The sequence below is a fragment of the Pleurodeles waltl genome, chromosome 3_1, assembly GCF_031143425.1.
Source record: "Pleurodeles waltl isolate 20211129_DDA chromosome 3_1, aPleWal1.hap1.20221129, whole genome shotgun sequence".
Taxonomy (NCBI): domain Eukaryota; kingdom Metazoa; phylum Chordata; class Amphibia; order Caudata; family Salamandridae; genus Pleurodeles; species Pleurodeles waltl.
Window position 1 is genome coordinate 1,530,934,917 of NC_090440.1, and position 24,756 is coordinate 1,530,959,672.

The following is a 24,756-nucleotide window of genomic DNA, read 5'->3' on the forward strand; positions in this document are numbered from 1 at the left end:
GCCACACTGACTCAGCAGGGTCCACAGTCGCACTCCTGCTGGCAGGCCTTTATCTGGCAGCAAGGGACCCCAGATGAAATCAGCCCAAACTACCTCTGGAGCCTGGCTTTATGTCTACTTCTATACCACAAGTTTCATCAATCTTCTTCAATTGGGGCTGCCTTCAATGCTGGGGATGTTATTCTGGCCACAGTTTCGGCTATGATCCCGGAGTCAGATTCCTCTTTGACTAGAGTTCGACCTATGTCATAGTGTTCTATTACCAAGGCTAACTTTGTCACGGTGTACTATAACCATGCAATATGTCAAGATGATGGAGTCTATTTTTGGTTGGACTCTGGTGCTATAAAAGTCGTAAACCTGTCCAACATGAGAAGATTATAACAAGAAGACAGATAGCTTGCTACCTCCTCATTATATTGAAGATAGTTTTATATACCAACTTTCAGAACGCCAGTGGCCTAGATACCTTCCAGAATTCCACCCTGGATTCTCCATTAAAGTCCTTGACACAAGCTAGGCTCTTTCAGAGTGGTATTTAGGAGGGCAGCAGACATTTTGGAAGTGCTCCTTTGCACAAAACAGACTATGACTTTCCATATGACTGAGAGTTTGCTACCTGGACCTTATGTTTTAGAACTTCTGCTACACTTAATTGAGAATCTGGTTGGCTAGTCCAGCAAAGCACCACAACAGTGTAGCAGTTGTGCTAATGAGTGCCATGTTGTGCTCTATTATAAATGCAATGGTACCAGGGTGTCATTGGTGGGGGGAAGGATTGTGACGCAAGGAAACTGGCGCATCGGTGCTGATGCATCAGTTCCTTGTAATGAGGCCCTAGGTGTTTAAAGCAGCATGCTACTCTGGAGAACTTTATGCTATTGGCCTCCATTTGCAAAGTTAACACTAATTCCTTTGCTGTAGCTCCTCCGGTGAGGTTCTACCTATGCTGCTTGAAAAAGCTGTATAATGCCTTAGACACAACGGGTCCAAGATGGACATGATGCAGCTAAGCAGATTCTATGTTCTAGCCAAGATACCACTGACTCGGGTACCACTGTCATTAACAGGCATCATGGCTGAATATACTCAAATAAGTATCTTGGAGTTGTCCAGTCATCATCGATAGATATATCCTTTTGTAGGGCAAGACTTTTTCAAATGAAGAACAGTGTGGCTTTGGAGTTTTTCAAGAACAACATGGCTATGATGCACTCCTATGAATTGCTATCCTCTCCTGCCAATTCTACCATCAGTACAGAAAAGTTACGTTGGTGCATAATCTTCCACCAGCAGCAGCCATCACAGTGCAACAAGCAAAAAGCTACAGTCATGCTGTTCAGGGCAGAGGCACCACCAATGGACAAGGACAGCAGCTTCAGCATCAGTTGTCTTCCCCTTAGTTCTAAGTCAACACTTCCAAGCCCCTCTAGCTTGCCCATGAGTGGGTATTTGGGACCGGTAGGGGCCTGATATAATAGTATCTATCGGACAGATTCTCAACTTCCCTCTTACATTCCCCCTGCTTACACCCAAATGTTACTATACTATGTCAGTATCCTCTCCAAAGAAGTGTTGATGGTACTCCCCAAGGGGGCTGTTGAGTTTGTACCCATGGAAGAACTGCAAAAGGGCTGTCAGTCTGGTTACTTCCTGGTCCTCGGAATGGAAGGAGGCTTAAGACTGATGTCAGACCTCATATTTCTCAATGTGTTCCTGAAGAAGGAGACTTTCAAGAACATGACCATACTACAAGGCTTGCTGGCCTTGGACCATGAGGATTGGATGGTGGCTCTGACTTTGCAGGAATTGCACCTGTTGGCCTAACATCAGCCCCTTGTGTCTTTACAAAAGTCTTGTCAGTAGTTGTAAGCAATTTTCGTAGCTTGGGAATAATTGCATTCCTGTTCTTCAACAACTGGCTGTTGAAGGGAGTCTCATCTCAGGTAATCTTGGATAACCTACAGAAAACAATGATGTTGTTGTCCACCCTGGGGTTTTCCATCAATAAGCCCAAGTCTCATCTTCAACCTTCAAAGAGACTGCATTTTATCAGGGACTTCTTCGACATGTTTGCCTTGATGGCATTTCCTCCTCCTGTGATCCTTATGTTTTGGACGAGAGCTACTATTCCAGCCCTGACCCTGATGGTTCTGAGGCTTCTGGGTGTGTGAGCATATTACATCCTTGCAGTAGCTCACACTCAGAGGGACATGAGGGCCTTCAATGGAATCTGTGTCTGCAGTGGTCCCAACAGTGTGGTAGCCATGTTCCAGATGAGGTGGCTCAGGACCCTCAATGGTGGATGTTGGACACCAAACTGACCTGCTGTGGACTATGTTCTTTACCTCCTCTTGAAGTTGCAATAGTAACAAATACATTTTGCAGTTATTTAGAGTATACAAAGCAGCATTGAAAGTGAGTAGTATTCCGTGGCAGGACCGAGTACATATTGTGTGTAGCTTGGGAACAATATTCCAATCAGAAACAGCATTGACAAGAAAGCGCTCTTTGTAGTTCAAAAGCATAATGTGCTAGTTGTGTTACGCACTGCCAGAGGAAAACGTTAAGTATGATACACATAGGTAGCATTTTGTCCAAGCAAGCCCTTCGCACTCTAATATTTCTCGTGCAGTTTTTGTGTCAGGCTTGGTTAATACCGGATGGTGCTGGAAGTAACACAAGTCTGCAATGGTTTCAGTCTAGTGCTCAGCCCCTTTTAGATCGCTTTTAAACAGTGTGCCTTGAAAATCTGGTTTTTAATGTACTTCGATAGACTCTACACATCACATCACACCAGCGCGGGGAGGCTCACTGATTCTTGCCTGCAGTACTGGCATCGCATTTCTTATTTTGTCCCCACCGGCTCCCATTGTGATGGGAGAGAACATGTCTAAGAGGCTGAAGCTGCAGTTCGGAGGCGAGTCTGAGATGGAGGAGCGTTCTTTCAACAACCCCAACAGACTATTCTGGCATCACATAATGGGGAGACCAACTTTACAGTACGAAGATTCATTTAATAATCCATTGCATTCTGGGAGTTGTAGTCCGCCATAGGCTGCACAGCTTCCTTGCATACAGCTAACGTCCTCATACGACTACAGTCTGTGCAAAAGGGCAAAGTGTTTATATACTATATTTGAGAATAGTTTGCAGAGCTTAAAACCAGGGGCGAGTTAAATACACACAATGGCAGAAGGGGGAGGATTACACAGAGTCGATATCCCTGTCATTACCCGTGCACCGAGGTGCAGTTTGCTCAACATTTTTTTCTCTACAAGCATGAAAGTGCCATATTGCAGTAGTCAAACTCTGAAAAAAAAAATTCTCTCTGGGCCTCCTCTGACGGAGTACAAGAAAGGTATCCCATTGGAGGATCTTCGCTATTAACAACCTACCGTCTCCGTTCATAAATGTAATATTGTTAGTCACAGAAGTGAATTCTCCCTTCATGCAGACAATGATTGCCCGGTGACACGTTCTGGTGCCGTATTGATTGAAAACACCACAAAGACAGTATCTGCGTCCATTCGGTAGAAAGGTGCAAGTATGAAGTACTCTTTGTTGCAACACAATCTGTTCCTGACTGAGGGTTGTCTGGTCTTTTTGGAAATATATAATTGGGAGAATATAGCCCAAAAGGTAGTTGTAGAATGCTAATTTAAAGTAGCCTTTACGTGTTTCAACCACAGAGTGCGCTTGTGTGTGATATTTGTATGTCATAAGAGTGACGCTTGGCATGACACTTTATCAGGAGTGGAGCAAAGCCGTTCTAACAATGAAGCAAAATAAATGAACACTTTCAGCAATAAAATGCTCTGGAAATGTCCTAAAAGCAGCCAAGAATGGGAAGTAATCTTGACTAAAAAGCTTTCCAGCTTTCCCATCTCGACCTTTGTACTCAGGAAACACACACACACACACATATACCCCCCCACACACACATACCCACCCCCCCACACACACACCCATACCCACACAGACGCATACACACACCCACGCATACCCCCACACACGATCGCGCTGCATTTTACATAGTGCAATCGCGCTGCGTTTTTTTTTTCTTTTAATTTGTGTGGCAAGAAAAGTCCGGTTAGGAGTTTACAAGGCTAATAGCTCTAACTCGAGCAAATGCGAGACCCGTTGCATTGAAAATGCTTGTTCTCCTTGGGACTGCAGCACTTCCTGCTGAAAGTCCAATCCTCAGACCACTTCCTTGGAGGGGGCATTGCAACGGTTATTGATTCAGAAGGTCAGGAATGTTAGAACTGTCCATTTGAAGAATAAGTTACATACCTTCAGTAACCCTCTTTCTCGTGGTTGCTCTATCTAACTGCAGATTCCGCACCTTTCACCTGCTTTCCCATTATGTTCAGTGGACTTTGAAATTTAATACGGTTCCACATTAGCTGTTGCACACTGGCAGTGTAATTCTAGTTTTGTAAACTACGCTCCACACCTGAGGCTCTGGATAAAATAGGAGACAACTTGCACCAGCATTTAGGGGTGAGGTCCTCTCTGTCGCCATGTCCTGAAGCAGAACAGAGTCACAATAGAGACCAGTGGCACTACCTGCTGTAATGTAGAAATTATTGCAAGACAGTCTGGAAGCAAGTGGTCACCTGTTGAAATTTACAAGGTGAGGACTCTGTATCTATTAGAAAGAGTGTTACTGACAGTAAGTAACTTAATAGTAATATTTGTTTATCCTAACATGACCGCATCATCACAAACTTCTATACCTCCTTTCAAAAGGCTGAGTACTAAGGCTCAGATTTATGTCTGGGTTCAGTCACTTTTTTGGTGCAGCCCAATGCGAAATCCATTTTGCGATTTATAGAGCCATGCAAATCCCGCATTGCGAGGCTTTGCATGGCTTTGTGCTGCCTTGCGTTACCTTGCGTCAGGTAGGCATTACATGAGTGGTGCATGGGTGTTTCCTTGTATCCATCCATGTATTTTGACAGAAACCCATATTGACAAAGACTTGTAAACATGGGTTTGTGGTAAAATGGTGCGCCTACCTCATTATTTCCTCTTTGAATTTGTATGCATTCTTCAGTACACACACAAAGAGGAGATAGTACCAAAGGATAGTTTTGTTGCAGGACTTTATCCATTCCAACACAAAAATCATCCTGACTACAACTCAGGCAGCCACAAGTGCACCATTGCTTACCTTTGGAAAGATGGTGCTGTTCTGCTCTCTTCCTCTTCCACGGAAAGAAGCACAGCACGTTTTGCACTCCCTTGCGTGAAATCTTAGTATATATGACCCTCACCTTAGAATATTTTTGTTACCTGTCTTTTTCAGCCCGTTTCCAAATTTCCTTGCCCATCTCTCCCCAGCCATCCTAGTTTATGCTGTCAAACTTAATTGCAAAAAGTATCAGTGAAACCAAAGAAAGAAAGAAACACTGATTTGAAGCATCACATTTTTTCTGGACAATTCCCTTGTCACTCATACAAAAGTAAAATTTTTTGGCCGAGTACTGGAACAAAAATGGCAAGTTGTCACCTGACAAATGCAACGACATATTAACTTTTTTGACTTCACCCAATACCCCGAATTTTTAAATATCCTTAGAGAAAACACAATGACCTTTCGTTAGACAGATACATGATGTATGTTCTCACTTGTCAACAGACATTCACTATTTAATCATTATAAATCATGCCCTTTGTTTGTTTTGTGTCTTGGAAGCTTGTGGCGCAACAGCAACAGACCTGGTCTTTCTTATTGACGGCTCCAAGAGTGTGAGGCCTGAGAACTTTGAACTGGTGAAGAAGTTCATCAACCAAATTGTTGAGTCTCTGGATGTGGGTGAGAAGAAAGCACACGTTGGCCTCGTCCAGTACTCCAGCTCAGTCAGGACGGAATTCCCTCTGGGGCGCCACAATACCAAGAAAGACCTAAAGGCTGCAGTAAAAAAGATGTCCTACATGGAGAAGGGCACAATGACTGGCATGGCAATCCAGCATCTCATTGATGATAGCTTTTCCATTTCCGGTGGTGCCAGACCTGGGGTTCCCAAGGTTGGCATTGTCTTCACTGATGGAAGGTCACAAGATTACATCAACGAGGCAGCCAAGAAGGCGAAGGAGCTTGGTAAGTGGCTGTTTTGCATCTTACTGTAATGACAAGGTGATTTAGTAGCATCCATGTTCCCTTAATGATGCCACGATTTTGTGAATGTTTATTTATGCCCCAATGTATTTGTAATTTTGTTGAGCTAGAGTTGCATTCTGTATGTGCATACTCAAGCAATGAAAACGCTACTGCATTTGTTGGGATAGCAATTCTTCACAATAGTGCCTAAAAGTTGTTTGATATATTTAGGACTAAGGACAGATGACACAGCTATAAACAGAGCATAGAATGAGAATTGTCTTCATATGGAGCGATTGTACAACTGGGGCCCGCCAATGGGCTCTGCCACCTGGATCTAATACCTCTACTGCTACCAAAATGACGTAATGGAGAGTGATTCCAGGGGTCCCTGTGGCTCTGTGATTTATGGTCTAGGTGATCGGTCACCTTATCATTGGGTAAAGTTAAAAAATCTCTACTTCTACCCTACTGATGGGATTCAACACAGTTTGGAGCTAAACATAACTAAAGGTCGGCTCAGATTTTTTTACTTTCCTGTTTGTTTCTGGAAGAAGAGAAGTAGGACCGAAGGGGTGTCCATTGAGTAAAGTTCTGCTAACCCATCCAGTCCCTTGTAACTTAACCACCAATGCATTTGCTGCAAGGAAGAAGGTTAGTCAGGCAAGCGTTTTTATTAGTAGGTACCTCAACCTGTTCAAATGATGGTGGAACTGAAACCGGAACACTCAATCAAAAAGTATATCATGATATTAAACTATCAGAACCTAGAGAATACTAAGAGACTTTTTAAAAATAATGAAAAGAAAATATTCTGAATATAGTAACCTCCTACCTATCTTTATTTTGTGCACCCCGATAATGTGGTGCTCTCCAGTAGTTCCCCATCAAGGAGCGAAGCCATATCGGCGCTCATACTACATTTTGATTGTAAAGCCCATAATAACAGGGAAGATTGGGGTGTATTTTGCAAGTCTCTTGAGCCTCCTAGCGCAGCTGTAGTGTCATTTTGTTTACGCTACACAGTGCTAAACTGGCCCTCACTCTGCGCCATATTTACAAAGTGGTTCACTGGTACCATTGTGTCACTTTGTAAACCCTTGCTCCACATGATTCCTGCATCAGGTATAATGTATGCAAGGGGGGCGATCCCCTGCAGGAAGGCTAAAAAAATGGCACAGTGAAATGTACAAGATTTCACTGCACCATTCTAGAGTCTTAACGACAGCCCAGGGCAGGCATTAAAGTTATACTAGGCTATTTCCTATGGGCCTCCCAAGCTTTGCTGGACTGACGTCAACATTTTTGGTGGTAGCCCACAAAAAATCCACAATAGCATACAAAATGTGGATGCTATTGTGCAAACTTGTGCCATGGTGCGCTGTATTGTAAATACAGTGCTATCATGGTGTCATTAGGGGGGCGCAGGGTGACGCAAAGGAAACTGGTGCATCTGAGCCGATGCACCAGTTCGTTTGAAATATGCCCGATTGTGTCTGAGACTAACATTTCAACCCAAAAGGGGTCACCACACATATCGATGGCCACAATGGTTTAAAGATGAACTGTGTTTTCTTCCACTCTTCAGGCTTCAAGATGTTTGCTGTGGGAGTCGGCAACGCAGTGGAAGATGAACTGAAGCAAATCGCCTCTGAGCCAGTGGCTGAGCACTCTTTCTACACAGCGGACTTCAAAACCATGAACAAGATTGGACAGAAACTTCAAATTAAGATCTGCAGTGAGTGGCCATGCTGTGATTATTTCTTTGGGCTACGGGTGTTCTCATGCACAGCCATATGTTTAAAAACTCCAGCTGGTCACAGGTGTATTTTGCAGAGCTGCTGCAACTTCAAGGATTGGGTTTTGTTACCCGCAAATTTTTCAGAGAAAAATAGAACTAGCAGGAGTCTGTCAATCCACCCTACTGAGTTATGCTTTAGTAGGTGAGAGTGTTAGGAGTCAGGTAACTTATGCCGAGGCCTTTCCCCTGCCCCTACATCAGTAAGCAAAACACAAAGGTTGCCATTTCACAGTATATGATGTTTTATTGTACCCTTTTTGTCTACCAATCACGAGCACAAAAATCATTGTTAGAATAATAAACAGCTCATCAATAATTATAAAAATTAGGGCAAAGGTTAAATAAGCCCCAAACCCTAGAACGTGTTTAGACCTGTATGTATGTGTGATAAAATACATATATAGGCATTTCCATAAAAGTCTATGGGGTCATTCTGACCCTGGCGGTCGCGGAAGCACCGCCAACAGGCTGGCGGTGCTTCCTGGCCAATTCTGACCGCGGCGGTAAAGCCGCGGTGAGAAAAGGGAAACCGGTGGTTTCCCGCCGGTTTTCCCCTGGCCATAGGAATCCTCCATGGCGGCGCTGCAAGCAGCGCCGCCATGGGGATTCCGACCCCCTTCCCGCCATCCTGTTCCTGGCGGTTCCTACCGCCAGGAACAGGATGGCGGGAACGGGTGTCGTGGGGCCCCCTAACAGGGCCCCATAAAGATTTCAGTGTCTGCTTTGCAGACACTGAAAATAGCGACGGGTGCCACTGCACCCGTCGCACCCCTTCAACTCCGCCGGCTCCATTCGGAGCCGGCTTCATTGTTGAAGGGGCTTTCCCGCTGGGCCGGCGGGCAGCCTTCTGGCGGTCGCCCGCCGGCCCATCGGGAAAGTCAGAATGACCGCCGCTGTCATTTGACCGCGGTACGGTCTTCTGGCGGTTCCCGCCAGGCGGGCGGCTTCCGCCGCCCGCCGGGGTCGGAATGACCCCCTATGTATTGACTTTGACTGCATAATGCACTTTCCAAAGGAAAGGGAGTTTGCTACAGGGGGCCTGTGTTTTCACAGAAAATCCAGATATAATTGTGATTATCTCTGCAAACCAAACCCGCCAGTGTGAGGCCTAGCCTGTGAAGCTGCAAAGCTCATCCTTTACAACCACCAGATGAGATAGCTGGCCACAAACCACCCAATGACTATTCTGATGTCACACGATCTGCCTGCAAAAGGTTTCTTTCCAACCTCGTCTATACAATGGACACCACGTAGTATGTATGTGGGTTTGTAGCCTAAAATAGAGCGTAAAGAAGCTCATTGAGATGACTGTTGGCATATAGTATTACAATAACTGGTCAAGCACATTTGAGTAGTGAGATGCTAGATGTTACTGGAAACCAAACTGACATGGACAGGCAAGGATGGATGATTACATCAAATTCTAACCTAAATAAATTTACGATCATGTTTGGATAAATAGGGGGTTGACACGATACGGAAGTGTAGGTCTCTATGTCCCCCCTTACACCTGAAGACAACTCTCCCTCATCCAGGCTCCTGTTGTGTGCAGGCTCATAAGTAGGGGGTTGAAACTTGCCTGGGTATTTCCAGTTTTAGTGAAGGCTGTGTATTTTGTGCATAAGATTGTAACAGCAGCTGATCTCAGCGAATGAGGCCCACCAAGAGATATCAGCGAATTATTATAATGACCCCCACAACCATTGATGTGCACCCACTTTTACCTCGAGTTACCAGTCAAGAAAGGACGTGAACTAGTTCCTAGATAGATAATCAGGATTGGACATTATCAACTAGGTGTAGGCATATGTAGCAGGTGGTGCTCCCTTGCCTTTCTTCAAAGATAGAAAGGGTGGGACGGAGGTTAGAAAGACATCAGAGAGCGAGAGGATGAGTGGAAAGAGATATAATGAGCAAGGAGACAAAAGAAGGGGGTTGGTCCAGAATTTTTGCAAGGGCTGCTTTTCTTTCCCCCTAGTCCTGGCCCGTTTTGTCCACAGCCTGGTGACCTTCCATTGCAGTGATGTATAGTGCTAGCTGTCACCTTCATGCCTCCTGACTACTTCAGTTTCCTGTTCCTGCCCTGAAAGCGTTTTCTGCACTTTTTGCCTAGTCCTCCAGTTCCTGTGTTCCTTTCTCGGTCACACCTCTTTCTTACACATGTTTTACCTCCTTGCAAGGACGCAGCGACTACAGGAAGATTCACCCTGGGAAAGCCAAACCACGTCATGACAGGCCACTGTTGCATTCATTCCTTAACACTACTGCCCAACATGTTTTGGGGGGTGAATCTCCTCCCCCTGCCTTTAATAATCATCAAATGCTATCCAACTTTGAGCAATGTTACTGGTCCGTTGTGCTTTAAAATGTGTCATTTGTCAATGTTAATCCCAGAAATTCCAAGAAGCATACGCAATACGCTTGTTAAGTTTCCCTTAATGCATTTCTTTTTACATAAAAATGTTGTAACAAACTACCAAACAGTGAGTCCAAACACATCCTGTCACAGTCCAAGCAGCAGGGGCAGAAGCAATGGTACAACAGTGGCACTGGCATCCATGTTACAACCTAATTCAAGAAGTAATTTACTACCCAGATGTTGGCAGGGGACGATTTTCTTTGCTTGCATAAGTGCTCATGGAACCCTTGCTAGAACAAAGTCCGCTAGTAACACATCTCTAGCTGTGGGCCTGGAACTGCCCTGCAGTTTTCAAAAGCCTTTATCAGTTCGTCTACGTACCACTGCACAAAATACTTCTGAACCAGCATAAAGCATCCCAAAAGTCACCTGTGGCTGGGGCATGACAGCCAAAGATGGAAGCCTTCAGTATACACGAGCCTAAGCTGGAATGCAGGTGTATAAGGGGTACGTCCCCTTCTCTTCACCCTAACAACCTGAGGTTATCCTGTCTGTTACTCCTACACTCTGAGCCGCGTTCTGCCCAGAGTGGGGAGCTTAACATTCTTGGTGTAGACTGCCACCTGAGGTAGAAATCACCTAAAGCCAAGCACCTCCATTCACCACTGTTGCACTGTGGGCTCTTATGCAGGGCATTACTTTAGACTGAATAGGTGTTAAGCAATTCACATCCTTGTAAAATAAAGAGACGATAATTCGGGGAAAAAAATATATAATCGGAAAGAAGGGCTGAGTCCTGCTTTGGTAGAGTGGATCTGGTGCAGGACATTCCTTGAGGCATGTGTTTACTACCTCCTCACAAAGAATGTGTTCTTTGTGTCACAGTTTGTGTGTCTGTGTGCTGTCCCTATGTCTAGTGAGTCTTCCTGTTCCTACTAAGGTCTGTGATGTCAGGATTCCAAGCCAGCCGACGGTCCTTATTTTTCCCCCCAGGGATGAACAGAGAGAAATACCTAGGGCCAGATCACAAACCATTTTTGACTGACACCAATTTCTGTCCTTGGTAGTAAGTTAAGGCAGCGCTTGCTCCAGACACCTTTTGCCACTGTATTATGAAAACACGATTCTGAAGATGATAATGTATGACAAGAACATTTGCACATATTTGCTGCTTAGTATTTTGTTGCAGTGGTGATGTAGTCTGTTGTTTTTTATTCTACTGAATTTGTGTGCTGCATTATTGCTATGTGATTTTGTTGTGTTGTACTGCAGTGGTTGTGTTGTGTTTTGTTTTGATTTGCTGTGTTGTGATGCATGTTGTCGATGTATTATGTTGCATTGTATATGTTACTGTGGTGTGTTCTGTTCTTTAATTAAGATTTTAAACAAATGCTGCCATTGCCCAGATTTACAAACATTATGTGCTGGGTTTCTGTCACAAAAGCGATGCAAAGCTGTGCAAAATGTTTTTTTGAAATTTCTTTGCAACACAAAATTTGTTACCTCAAAATAACACAAACCACAGCAAAGCACTGCTTTGCATTATTCTGCATCAAAGGGTTTTTCCATGAGTGATACGGGCGCATCTCCATAAAACTATCCACGGTGTTTGACACAAAGTCCTATCTACCAGCAATAATAGACTGGGTTTTGCTCTAAAAAATAATGTAAATTAGAGGCAGGTGTAAAAAGGAGAAATGCTTTTATTTTGTCCTCAGTTTTTACACTGCGCAGGTGTACTACACTGTACAGCACACATCCAAAATGGGGAGCGTTTTAAATTTAGTCTAAGCATAGTATTTTGTACTGGAAGAGCACCCTTTCAGTACAAACCTGTGCTAAGAATGACACAGACACCTTCACACTATTGTGACTGTTGGCAGCCTGATTGTGGGCCAGAGCAGAGGACAGTGCTTTGTCTAAATAGGTAGGGCGCTTTCCTGATCTCGCCCTCTCACGCAATGCACCACATCCGGTTTGGTTGATACTCTGCCTTTGGGACACTTTTGCAAATCTCGGCCTACATTTCTAGCCAAAGCAGCACATCTTGAAGGTTTTTGTGGCAAACAAACATTTGCCACTGTCTAAGGTGGTAAAATAGAACTGCTTCCACTAATCAACGACTTAAGACATCAGTCAGCCCAAAACCTTAGTAGAGACTGAGTCTAAACTTTGCGCTCACAATGTTCACTTTATGTGATAAGTTCTCATGCTTTTATGAAAGTAGAAGACTGAAGCAAGGCTCCAACAGGAGGAGAACCTGCTTCAAATTTTAAGAAAAGTTTTTTGCAGGGAAAGATAAAGCAGGACAGAGCCATCATCTGCTGTCATCTAGTGGTATCAGACATGTCAAATGCCTCGGCATTAATAAAAAGGCTTGCAATGAAATCTATACATAAATGTTGAGGCACGAGCGTTTCCCTACCCTTTTGAGGGCCCTCCCTCAATGGAGAAATGCTTACTCCTGTGTGTTCATAATGGTAAACGTTAATTTCTGCTGCTGCTAGTCCTATATAGGCGTTGTAGGTAAACAACACGTCACTGCCTGTACTGTCCTTGTTATGCATCCGCCCACTCTGGTCTGGGGCGGGCAGGGCGAGGGGTTCGTGTGGTATCCTGTGTTTGCTAGAAGCTTTAGAATGGTGTTAGAAACAAAAGTCAAAGTTGTTGCTTTGTTAAAGCTTATCTACCTACGAGGGTGTGAGGGACGAATGAGGCACTGGAGAGAATATCATTTGATCGTAACTTTCACTTCTTATCCAGGTTGCAAACAAAAATCTCTTGAGGTTATGGGCTAATCTACAATGTTTGCATATTGTGGCATTCAAGCAAGAATCATCCTCCCTAGTGCAAAATCTTGACGAAGAGGCCATACGTTCTGGGAATATCTCATCCTCCCTTTTTGCATCCAAGAGTTTCTTTAACTTGAAGTCTAGCCTCTACCTTCCGTTGCCTTTAACAGTTTTACTTCTTGTTTTCAGAAAAGGACCCATGCGACTGTGAGTCGATTGTGAACTTTCAAACCAAGGTGGAGGACCTCATACAGTCACTGACACGGAAGCATATCCTTTACAAGTCTTTTGTCTCATGATAAAGAGGTACAAATCTGTCACGGTTAGAGGGTAGCAGTTCAAGGGTGTTTGGTTTTAAACATTTAGGCCCATATGATGTATTTTTGAACTTTTGTACAGGAACTGGTGTGCTTGGGTTTTGCGTGTGCATGCGTTTACATTGTGAAGGCTTAATTTGAAGTGACATATTTTCTAACGCCTAGGCCTGTTGGCGCTGTGAACTGCGTGACTTGTGTTGGCAAAGTTGATATGGCCTTCTCATTTGTGTTCCTGTCTCATGCGACCATAAGGATTGTTGGGTGATTGCTGCTGCTTGGGCGTAGCTGAGGTGTGTGCCAGTTCATTCAAAAGAAAGCTCTCCAGCAAGTTCGTAACTGTTTCACCATGAAAGAAGTCCATACAGAAATAATCTGTTTGCACATGTTCATGGACAATTTATGACCCTTGTTAGACCTGGCATCCTTGGCGTGGTTTCCCCTGTCTTTTTGCCTCTTCCTCCTGTATTTGTAACTGTGTGCTGGATTGTGTTTTTGCTGGTTTTGTTACTCTGAGCACTTTACCACTGATGATCAGTGCCACAATGCAAGTGATCCCTGTGTAAATTGTGATTATGATTGTTTATCTATGAATTGCATATTTGCTTTACTAGTAAGTCTTTAGTCTAGTGCACCAAGTGTTGTGTGCCCAGGGCCTGTAAATCAAATGCTACTAGTGGGCCTGCAGCACTGATTGTGCCACCCACATGAGTATATCTGTAAACATGTCTTAGACCTGCCATTGCAGTGTCTGTGTGTGCAGTTTTAAACGTCCGTGTCGACCTGTCAAGTGCACCAACTTGCCAGGCCCAAACCTTCCATTTTAGTACATGTAAGGCACCACTAAGGTAGGCCCAAGGTAGCCCCATGGACAGTGTGCAGTGTATTTAAAAGGTAGGACATGTACTAGTGTGTTGTACACGTCCTGAAAATGAAATACTACCAAATTCGTTTTTCACTATTGCAAGGCCCATCTATCCCTTAGGTTAACATGGGGATTGCCTTGAAATATCTTTTAAGTGTAATGTCCCATTGTGAGAAGATGGAGATATTGAGTTTAGGGTCCCTGAACTCACAATTTAAAAAAATACATCTTTTATTGAAGGTGGTTTTTAACTTGTGTATTTGAAAATGCCACTTTTAGAAATTGGACATTTTCTTGCCTAACCATTCTGTGCCTCTGCCTGGCTATGGAATACACGTCTGGGTCAGGATGACAGTTGGACTGATTGAGAATTCACTCTAAACAGTCACACAAAGAGAGCTGAGGTGTGTTCTGCATATCCCGATGCTCCAATGGCCATGGGAAGTAAGGTAAGGGCTGTTGAAGAAATGGCTAAATGTTCACCCACCCAATTTAGATGGGTGGACGTATAGTCATTTTTTACTGTTCCTTACCGACAGGTAAAACCATCTGTAACTACTGTCATCTGTGATCCACCTGTAACTACTGTCAACTTGTGTGGTGGTGGCCAGAAGGGATCTCTTGCACAGTTTCTTAAGACAGTAGCAAACTCTTCCATTAATATGCTCTTCTGGGGGGAGCATCTTGATGGAAGGAAGGTGTGTGAGAGGGGATGGCTTCTGTCCAAAGGGTAGCAAAAAATTCTGATACACACTCTGGAGGACCCACTTGTCTGAACTTATGTTGTGTCACTGTTGGAAGAAAGAAACAACCCTTTCCCCAAAGGAGCCTCCTTGAAGGGCAAATAGAATTCAGAAAGGCTTTGTTTTTGCTGGAGGGCAGGAAGCTTATTATGATATGGCTGTCACTTAGCAACTTTTTGCTCTACCCCTGATCCTTAATGGGTGAATGGATTGAGATTTCAGTTGAGGAACCCACCTTTGCATCTGATGGGAGGATAGGCAGCTGTGTACCTTAAACATTCTGCATTGCTCATGAAATCTATGTGTTGAGGAAGCTAACACAATGCATGAGCATTAGTGTGACTTTGTATCTCGAGAGATCTGCATTCTCCATCAGAACCTTTGGGCACAAAAGGCATATTCACCTGCTCTCCCTGAACCACACCAACAAACCCAGTGGAGTGCATCAAGATGTGCTTTCCAAAACCAACATCTGAGATTTAAGCCCATAGACCTCACCATGACATAAACAGTCTATTCCAGTCCACATAGCCTGTTTTGAGGCAGTGGCATCCTCTTGGATAAAGTCTTGACAATGCTGCCTATATTCTCCCACGAGCAGGTAGTGGCCACAGAACCCACCCCTCATGGAGCATTAGAGCATTTGAATACCAGGCAAGCAAGCAGGTGATATTAGAAGGCTTCAGGGCAAAACGTCCTGATGCAAAAATGTTCTTACGAAGGACATTAAGATGTTTTGACTCTCTTCTTGGAGGCATAACAGGTAAAATCCCCTACTTACCTCTGCAAACTGAGACCTGCACAATCAGACTTTCTGGTGCAGGGTGAGTCAACAGAAAATGTAGATGTGATGGCTCCTGCTTATTCTTCTGGGTCACAGACCTTGCAACTGCCCGAGAAAATTACAGTTCCACTCATTCCTCCTTCACTTGCTCTGTGACTGCTTCCTGAAAAGAAATCACTGCCTCAGCCACTTGAACTTCAGCAAAAAAAACTCTATAAACAGAAATGTTTGTTAATGTTGTCATTCTGTAAATGAATATTAAAAGTCTCCACTACTTTAATTACAGCAGAATGCTGCGACCATTTTGTAGACATAGAGGCATCGGCCAATAGCAGCTTTGACAATGGTGTGGTCTCAAACTGACTGGTATTCTGTAGATCCATAAACATTGCAGAGTCGGAGTATTCCTTAGGCAGCACTGTATCTACCTAACTATATTCATCCTCATCTCCAAAATCCTGGGTTGAGTGATTAGGAAAAGCCAACCTGTTAGAATCTGATCCACACAAGTGCTTCATCCCTCTGAAATATTCTTGTCTAGACTTTTGAACATCTGGAAATTCACAGTCTCACAATTACAATGCCACTTTGTTTGCCTTGCAATCGTCAAAAGTAACTCTCACTATCCTAACCAAGTCAGCACCTATACCTAGACTAGTGCCATTCGTGCTGAGACTAACACATCATCTGCTTAGGGGGAAAATAAATTTGAACCAACTTCATCATCAATGCCAAAGTCAAAGCTGGCTTGGTGCATGGCTGAGTAGGAGAAGACATAGAGGTGGAGTCATTGATTTTCAGACAAACATCAGCCTCAGACTGGCTACAGCTCAACTGGAGGTGGGGGAGAGTTCCCGATGGTACCACAGAGAGCAGTTGATTGAAAATAGACAACATGGCCTTAATGAAGTACACTGTACCAGTTGTGTGTGTCTCTCTCTCTCTCTCTCTCTCTCTCTCTTAGAGTTAGAGTGGAGAGTTCTTCCTCGACCTTTCCTCCTCTTAAGCTTTATTGGTTAGCTCGAGAAGTCTAGAGAGGACAGGACATACATATGCTGCAGCTTAGGGAACAATTAATATGCACAATTATTTCAGGCATGCTTGTACATGTATGATGTAGTTGAACTTCTTTAGTATGAACAACTTCGCTGACTCGATCTGAATCGTCTTCTGCATATTGAACTGATGGCTCATATGTCTGATATCTGCGTTGGGCTGTATTTTGAAGAACAGCGTCTTGTCAAATGTTTCCCTGATCACTGTCCTTTTGTCTCATTATAGCTATGTGTGTATCTGGGGGGAAGGGCCTCATCCAAAATCTGTAGCTATATGAGTGGGAACATTTAGTGTCACTGTTGTCAATTATCAGAACTGCCATTTTGTCGCTGTTGAGGCAAAGGCTAGTTTCTTTCATTCATTGGTGGCTGTATTCTAGGTATTTTGTGAAGTTATTCTGATTAACATAGCCCATCCCACAAGCTGCATGGTCACCAAACTGCTCTTTGTGCAGTGTGAACGCAGAAATAGCAGTTAAGATTGTTATACCTGGACCAGATTCTATATGAGAGTACAGATGAGTGGATCAACTGAGACTGGTCTGTCATAAATATTTAAGCTGAATCTGGTGATCAACAGTATTGCAACATATCATACACTAGGGATAAATCAAATTGTATTGTATTAGTGCTGTTAGTTTGTTTTTATTCACAGTGGTAAAGCTTCTTGAGTGTCTGCTAGTACAGACTCTATCGCTATTAGGACAAGAAAAAAATCCATTGGAAGTTGTCAAGAATTTTGTAGGCCTTCTCCTATAGGAACTTGACCATTTGGGGGGGTGTCACAGACCCCTACCAATTTGGTCAACTACCAGCATCTGCATTGGCTTGCTAGGTAACATGGGCATGTGTTCAGATGCCTTCCAACAGCATGTCAATGAACTGGCATATACTTATGCACTAGGGTTGGGCGGAACTTGCAGAGTTTTACTCCGCTGAGTCACCTAAAAACTGTGGGAGATTCAACAGATTTCTACGAGGAGCAAAATTCTGGTCTGCTGCACTGCTCGTGCTGATTTTTAGTGCCAGGAGCTTGTCTCGTACTGTACAATCATCACAAACAGCACCTTGTGGTGGGTCAGAGGGTGCTGCTTCTTTAGGAGGCTCAAGTAGATTTTCTACTCAAGTGGCAGCTTTCGCAACACGAGCTGCAGATTTCTCAATGCAATCAGTTGACCTGCAGCAATTGCGATGAGAAATTTCACTGGGATGCGGTCTAGCTCTCGTTTTTTCTTGCTCGTGCTCGCCAACTTCACGTTGGTGAGCTGAGTGTGAGAAAAACTCTCCATGCTGCGGTTGGAGGAATTTTTGCCTTAACTCAGCACTCCAAGAGGAGGGGCAAAACTCTGCAAACTCAGCTGGCTGAGCAGTGTTTCCCACCCACCCCTATTATGCACCCATATGTACAAAAACTTAAATGACAAGCCCCTATCCAGAAGCAAAGTGAGGTTATTTTCTGAAACTAACAAGAAGGCTTTTGAGTAAGAAGCAAAATAGGTTTCTTATTTATTGAAGATGACACAACATTTTGGGTCAGATTTAGTGCATTTCCAAATTTTCAAGCTGCCATTTGGGTGATAAGTCATATGCTGACTGGGGGACACATTACTCCTATTACAGTATTAGTTTCTCTGTTGCAGAGGGTATTTTATTGTATTTTATTATGATGCAATGGCCTGTATGCCATTACACATATATTGACATGTGTCTTAGAATGCAATAGGCTGCTCTACGTCAGAACTGAGATATGACTTGGATATGGAATTATATTTGTCTCATGCATTAGAGGGAGAGCAGAACTGAAGCGTTTGTCACACCACTGGAATTATTTGCATAAGAAAATTTATGTAAACTGTAGCAGCATAAAGTAGGTGGAACTGAATGCTGGATAGAAGTGGTACTTCTTAAGATGAGGTTAGAATTGTAAGCACTAACCTGGAGTTGAATGTGTACCTGCTTCCAGTTAACCAGCATCCTTTCTATTCAGTCACTCCTACCGTAATGAATTCACTTTAATTTCGATCAGGAGAATCATATAAGAAAAACTGAAAATTACAGAAATAAATATTTCTTATTAGGATTGATTAAAGTCTTACAACATTTCGCATGAGTTTGTGTTTTTGCTGGATTACTGACTAAAATGTAATAATCTCCATAGCAGTTGACAAAACGGCTGAAACGAGCCATATGAGGCTGGAATTGATCACTCATTTAACAGCCGTGTAACTGCATGAAAAAAAATTATGTGAATAGATGTTACATACTCCTACACTTCCAGGAGGACATCACATCTACACATAGATTAAATCTTTGTGAATCTGTACCTGAAATAGGGATCAAGTAGACCTCTGTTGAATCATGTGAGGCCACATAAGGAAAATCCAGTTAGTTATGAAACATGATAGTGCCAGAGGAAAGCCCAGCAGCAGTTTCTTCATGAGGGAGGGGCCCGCCACTGCGAGCTGCACTGCATTAAAAATAAAAAAGCAATTGTTAGACATGGGATCTCTAGTTGCCAGTCAGTTTGCACCCTGTCCAAGTAGGGACCCTCACTCTAGTCAGGGTAAGGGAGTCAGACTCCTAAGATAACCCTTGCTCCCCCCCTTGGTAGCTTGGCACGAGCAGCCAGGCTTAGCTCAGAGGCAATGTGTTAGATATTTGTATTTACACACAGTAACACAGTGAAAACACTACAAATGGATACCACACCAGTTTAGAACAATAGACAAAATGTATCTGAGTAAAACAACACCAAAATGACAAAAGTCCAACATACACAAGCAAAGATATGAAATGTTAAAGATTAAATTCCAGTAAAGAGCTCGCGAGGGGGTGCCATGCAGGTCACGGAGTTTCATAGACCACAGGTACAGTACCTTAGAAACAAGGCAGAGTCAAAGACATGGCACAGAGTTGGGGACGTGAGTTGTTGCTGGAGCAGCTGGTGCGCCATTGATTCCATACTGCTGCGCAGGAGGTGAGGTGTGAGTTCCTTACTGCTACACTGGGAAGGTTAGGCATCAGTTTCTTACGGAGGCAGCGGAGGTGAAGCGGCTTCAGTGGCGAGGCATAGGTTTGTTACGATCCAGCCAGGTTGATGAGTCCAGTGGGTCAAGACGTGATGAGGTGACTTTGCGGTGTCTCAGTCACACCACGGGGCCCCAGGCACCACGGTGAAGTCGGGTGTCATGGACATCAGTGACACGGCACTCAGGACTTACGATGCTGCAGGGCTTCAGAGGTGCTGTGGTGGCGTTGGGCCTACAGTGCCGGTAACAGTCGTCGCACTTCAGCGGGCACCACCGCTTCGGGTACACGTAGCTCCTCGGAGTTGGGCAGCGGCACCGGTTCTGGAGTCGTCCGGAGTCAATGTGCCTGTTTCTTCTTGCTTTATGCCAGAGTTCACTCCTAAGGGCCCAGGAACTAGAGTTGGCAAGTCAGGGTCCTCAGCAAGAGAACCCAGGGGCTGGCAGGTGACGTCTTTGATGTCCCTGAGACTTCTTAACAGGAGGCAAGCTCAGCCCAAGCCCTTGGAGAAACTTCACAAGTGAGATACACAGCAAAGTCCAGTCTTTGTCCTCTCCAAAGCAGAAGCAGCAACTGCAGGCCAACCTAGCAAAGCACAAACAGCAAATGGGCAGTACTCCTCCTCACAGTTCTTCAGCTCTTCTCCTTGGTTGAGTCTCCTATTGATTCAGAAGTGTTCTAAACATCTTGGGTTTGGGTCCAATACTTATACTCACTTCTGCCTTTGAAGTAGGCAGACTTCAAAGGAAAATTGTTGCACCAGACCCTGCCTTTCCTGCCCTGGTCCCAGAGACACTCTAGGGGGTTGAAGACTGCATTGTGTAAGGAGAGGCACAGCTCTATTCAGGTGCAAGTGTCAGCTCCTCCCACCACTCTAGCCCTCGAAGACCCATCAGGTTATGCAGGTCACACCTCAGCTCCCTTTGTGTGACTGTCTAGAGTGAATTCACAACCAGTCCAACTGTCATCCTGACGCAGACATGTGTTTTTATGGCCAGGCAGAGGCACAGAATGGTTAAGCAAGAAAATGACCCTTTTCTAAAAGAGGCATTTTCAAACACACAAGTTAAACACCACCTTCACTAAAAGATGTAGTTTTAAATTGTGAGTTCAGAAACTCCATATCTCTATTTGCTCCCAATTGGAAATTACACTTCAGAGATATTTCAAGGCTATCCCCATGTTAACCTATGGGAAAGATAGGCCTTGCAATAGTGAAAAACGAATTTGGCAGTATTTCACTATCAGGACATGTAAAACTCACTAGTACATGTCCTACCCTTTAAATACACTGCACTCTGCCCATGGGGCTACCTTGGGCCTAACGTAGTGGTGCCTTACATGCACTAAAATGGAAGGTTTGGGCTTGGCTAGTGGGTGCACTGGCCAGGTCGAAATGGCAGTTTATAATTTCACACATAGACACTTCAATGACAGGTCTGAGACATGTTTACAGGGCTACTCATGTGGGTGGCACAATCAGTGTTGCCGGCGCACCTGTAACATTTGATTTCCAGGCCCTGGGCACACATGGTGTATACTAGGGACTTACTAGTAAATCAAATATGCCAATCATGGATAACCAATCATATTCCAATTCACACAGGAAGCACTTTCACTTTAGCACTGATCAGCAGTGGTAAAGTGCCCAGAGTCCCAAAACCAGCAAAAACAAAATCCAGCACACAGTCAAAAATACCGGCTTCAGAGGCGAAAAGACAGGGGAAACCATGCCAAGGATGCCAGGTCTAACAGCACTGAAATTATTTCATTGCCATTTCCTTTTTAACCTGGGCAAGCTGCAGCCACCAGCCTGACCCCGAGCCAGCAGGGAGCGTCTTCTACTGCCGATTGGCAGCATGGAGGACTGGAGTAGTCATAGCCAGACACTTCAAAGTGTGCATGTCACTTTGACCAGCTGTCTTGCACTGGCCAAAGTGACATGCACACTTTGAAGCTTTCCACCCAACTGTCTTAGACAGATTGGTGGAGGCCTAGCACAGGCGTCTAGGGCCTGAAGATTTATCAGGCCAACGCGCTATATCTAATTCTGGTGTTGCTCTCATGCCTGTTGACAGCATGAGAGCACCGTCTGGATTTGTTAGGGGGTTTCTTCGTTCCACAGTCTTCAAAAGAACAGCGAAGAGGACAGCTCATGGGCAAGTACAATCTAATTTTTTTAAATTAATATAAAGTTTGTAATGCAAGTACTTTAGTTTTTGTTTGTTTTATTTTGAGGGGAGGGGTTGTTTTTATTTGGGCATTTGACAGAGTTTTTTTTTGTTAGTATGGGCTTTTGTAGGAAGGGAAAATGTGTTTTTTATTTTTTTGGAGGTGGTAGACCACTTTGAAAGGTCCCCAACCACTACTGGGAAAGACAAGTAAGTACTTAGGCCCATATTTATACTTTTTTAGCGCCGCATTTGCGCCGCTTTTTGACGCAAAAACGGTGCAAACTTACAGAATACAATGGTATTTTGCAAGTTTGCGCCGCTTTTGCGTCAAACAATGACGCAAATGCGTCGCTAAGAAAGTATAAATATGGGCCTTAGAGTGCCTGTAAAAATATGGGATTGAGGGTTAGAATTTGTATGTGTTTTGTTTGGCCTAAAATAATTATTCGTAGCACATCCTTACAGGTAGCGATTGTTGATATCTCCACAAAATTCATAAAATTCATAAATGTAAATGTAACAATGTCACATTGGGGCCTATCATGATGGTGATGGACTTTTCGTTGCCCTTTGTATACGCCTGTGGGGCGTAAGGTGAATTCTTTTCACCCAATACATTACTGAATTAGTGCTTAATTTTAAGATATTACGGCTCAGAAACAGTGGGCATGGTTTGTATGTTTGTGAGTCTGAGCTGTCTGAAAATAAAGCACTGATCAGATAAATATCGGATTAAATGAATTCACTTTACGCTCTGCATTCATAGAAAACAGGCGCTGGGCGCTGCGGTAGAAAATCCCATCAAGATACTGGCGCTACTAATGAACTTTATTTCAAAGAACAGTTACCCTCCTTAACTCATCCTCACTTGAAGCTGTGACGAAAAGAATTGCTGCCCTGGAAAACAAAATTGTTTAAATACGACGGACGACATCAGCAGCACTTCGCCAACCTCTCTCCATCCCGACCGTGAAAAACGTCCTGGAATATCTTCGTGCCCTTACGTGAACGGCAGTATCACTCCATCAGGCTTTCTAAACCACAGAGACTGTATCGGGCCTGGTTCAGCAGCCTTCCCCTAGGAAGGAAAGATACTGCAATGCAGGCGGGAGACAAGAGACAGAGCACTGTGAATCACTGAGTGCTAAAATGCGTCATACATTTCCTATTGTATAGTGTTCATACATATATGTGTATAAAATAAAAACCCTACAGAGTTTGTTTTTTAATCCGAAAGCTTAATATATATATATATATATTTCTTGTTAGTTTCTTGACTAAAGGTTAGATAAAGCCCTTACTGCATGGACATTTTACTTCCGTTTAGCCTTCTCAAAAGGGCACTGTTGTAGCAAAATCAGCGAATCCATTGTCATTTCATTTGTCACAAGCAGACCATGCAGTAGAAAACATTTTTAATAAAACCCTTTAAAGGAGCTTCTGTGAAAAAGCAGCCTTTTAAAGAAAATTGCTCCTGGAAACCGCCATTTTGTAAGTTGTCAAAAGAGACAGGGCAGACTCCTTGAAGTAACTGACCCATCATCAGAGTAGTCTCTCAAGTGGTTTTTAAGTTGCTCCAGGAAGTGCCAAGCTAAGGGCACTATTTTAAAGATGGCTGCCTTCAGTTGTGCTGGCAGAATATTGAGAACAGTGCAGCTTTACCAATGACAGTTTATTTTTTAAATAAAAATTAAATAAAAAAAGCTATATATGATTGGAGCCTTTCAGAATCAATGAGAGCGACGGAGGTTAAGTGTCTTTGTTTTAATGAGTTTTACTTTCTTTGTCTGTTTTTGTATGTTTAATTAATTTAATATAAAGGATCAAGAAGATTACGTCAACCTGAAGTGAATATTATATGTGTAATAAAAATGCATCTGTGCTAAAAATAGTGATACAAATATGCGCGTATAGAAGATAAACCGTGACTGAGATAACACTCTCTTCTATGAGATTATGTTAGGAAACGTTGTCTTCACAAATAACTAACCTTCACTAATGCGTCATACCAATAAATGTTCACCCTAAGTTCGTCACCAATTATTTTCCACCCCTTAAGTGTCCAGCATTAGTTAACCACGTTGAGTGCATTTACTACCAGTGATCTGTTCAGTTATTTCAACTATTAAAGCACTTTTCACAGTTAAAGTATCTCAACTTTTCCAGAACCTAAAGACTTCCTTTCTTTACCCTTCTCTACAACTTTAAGGCTGCTTTACCCTTTGCTGAAGTGTTCACCTATCTACAAAAAAGAAATAAATACATCCATGTGTGAAACAGGTGGCCATTTTGACTAGTGCAATAATTCACATTTGCCTGCAACTGCTTGGGCATGCTCTTCTGCTATGTGTGAACAAGCCACAAGACTACTACAGAATTAAACTCTGCAAAAGCCGGAATAAGGGATCCTTCAGACTTCGCCAGTATCCTATGTTGAGCGTGTATGAGGAGGTTCCACATGTTTAGTGTGTATGAGGAGAGTTATCTTTTTGCACACAGACACATGTGCCTGCTGTTCTTCGACATTCACTGTCATGGACACCCCCTTAGTGAGGATAAGATAGATCTTTGCCTCTTGTGACATAGAGTGGATATTTGTGTCAGTCAATGAGGGTATCCCACCATCACCAACAACTACTCTTTTAGAATGCATTGAAATAATGACTGCCAAGCTGGCATGCGTTCCACCTAACATCTATCCATCTTAGCTTCTTACCACCTATAGCTAACTAC

The 24,756-nt window shown here is 43.6% G+C and overlaps 1 protein-coding gene across 1 annotated transcript in view; it reads left to right on the top strand.

The window, feature by feature from the left end:
• Nucleotides 1-24,051, top strand: part of MATN1 (matrilin 1) — a 63,316-nt gene extending 39,265 nt beyond the window's left edge. Inside the window, exons 5-8 of the mRNA XM_069225124.1 lie at nt 5,705-6,109; nt 7,698-7,847; nt 13,251-13,330; nt 22,891-24,051. Coding sequence (XP_069081225.1) covers nt 5,705-6,109; nt 7,698-7,847; nt 13,251-13,330; nt 22,891-22,941 — 686 coding nt within the window. The 3' untranslated portion in view covers nt 22,942-24,051. The remainder of the gene's footprint in view (nt 1-5,704; nt 6,110-7,697; nt 7,848-13,250; nt 13,331-22,890) is intronic.
• Nucleotides 24,052-24,756: the final 705 nt, after the last annotated feature.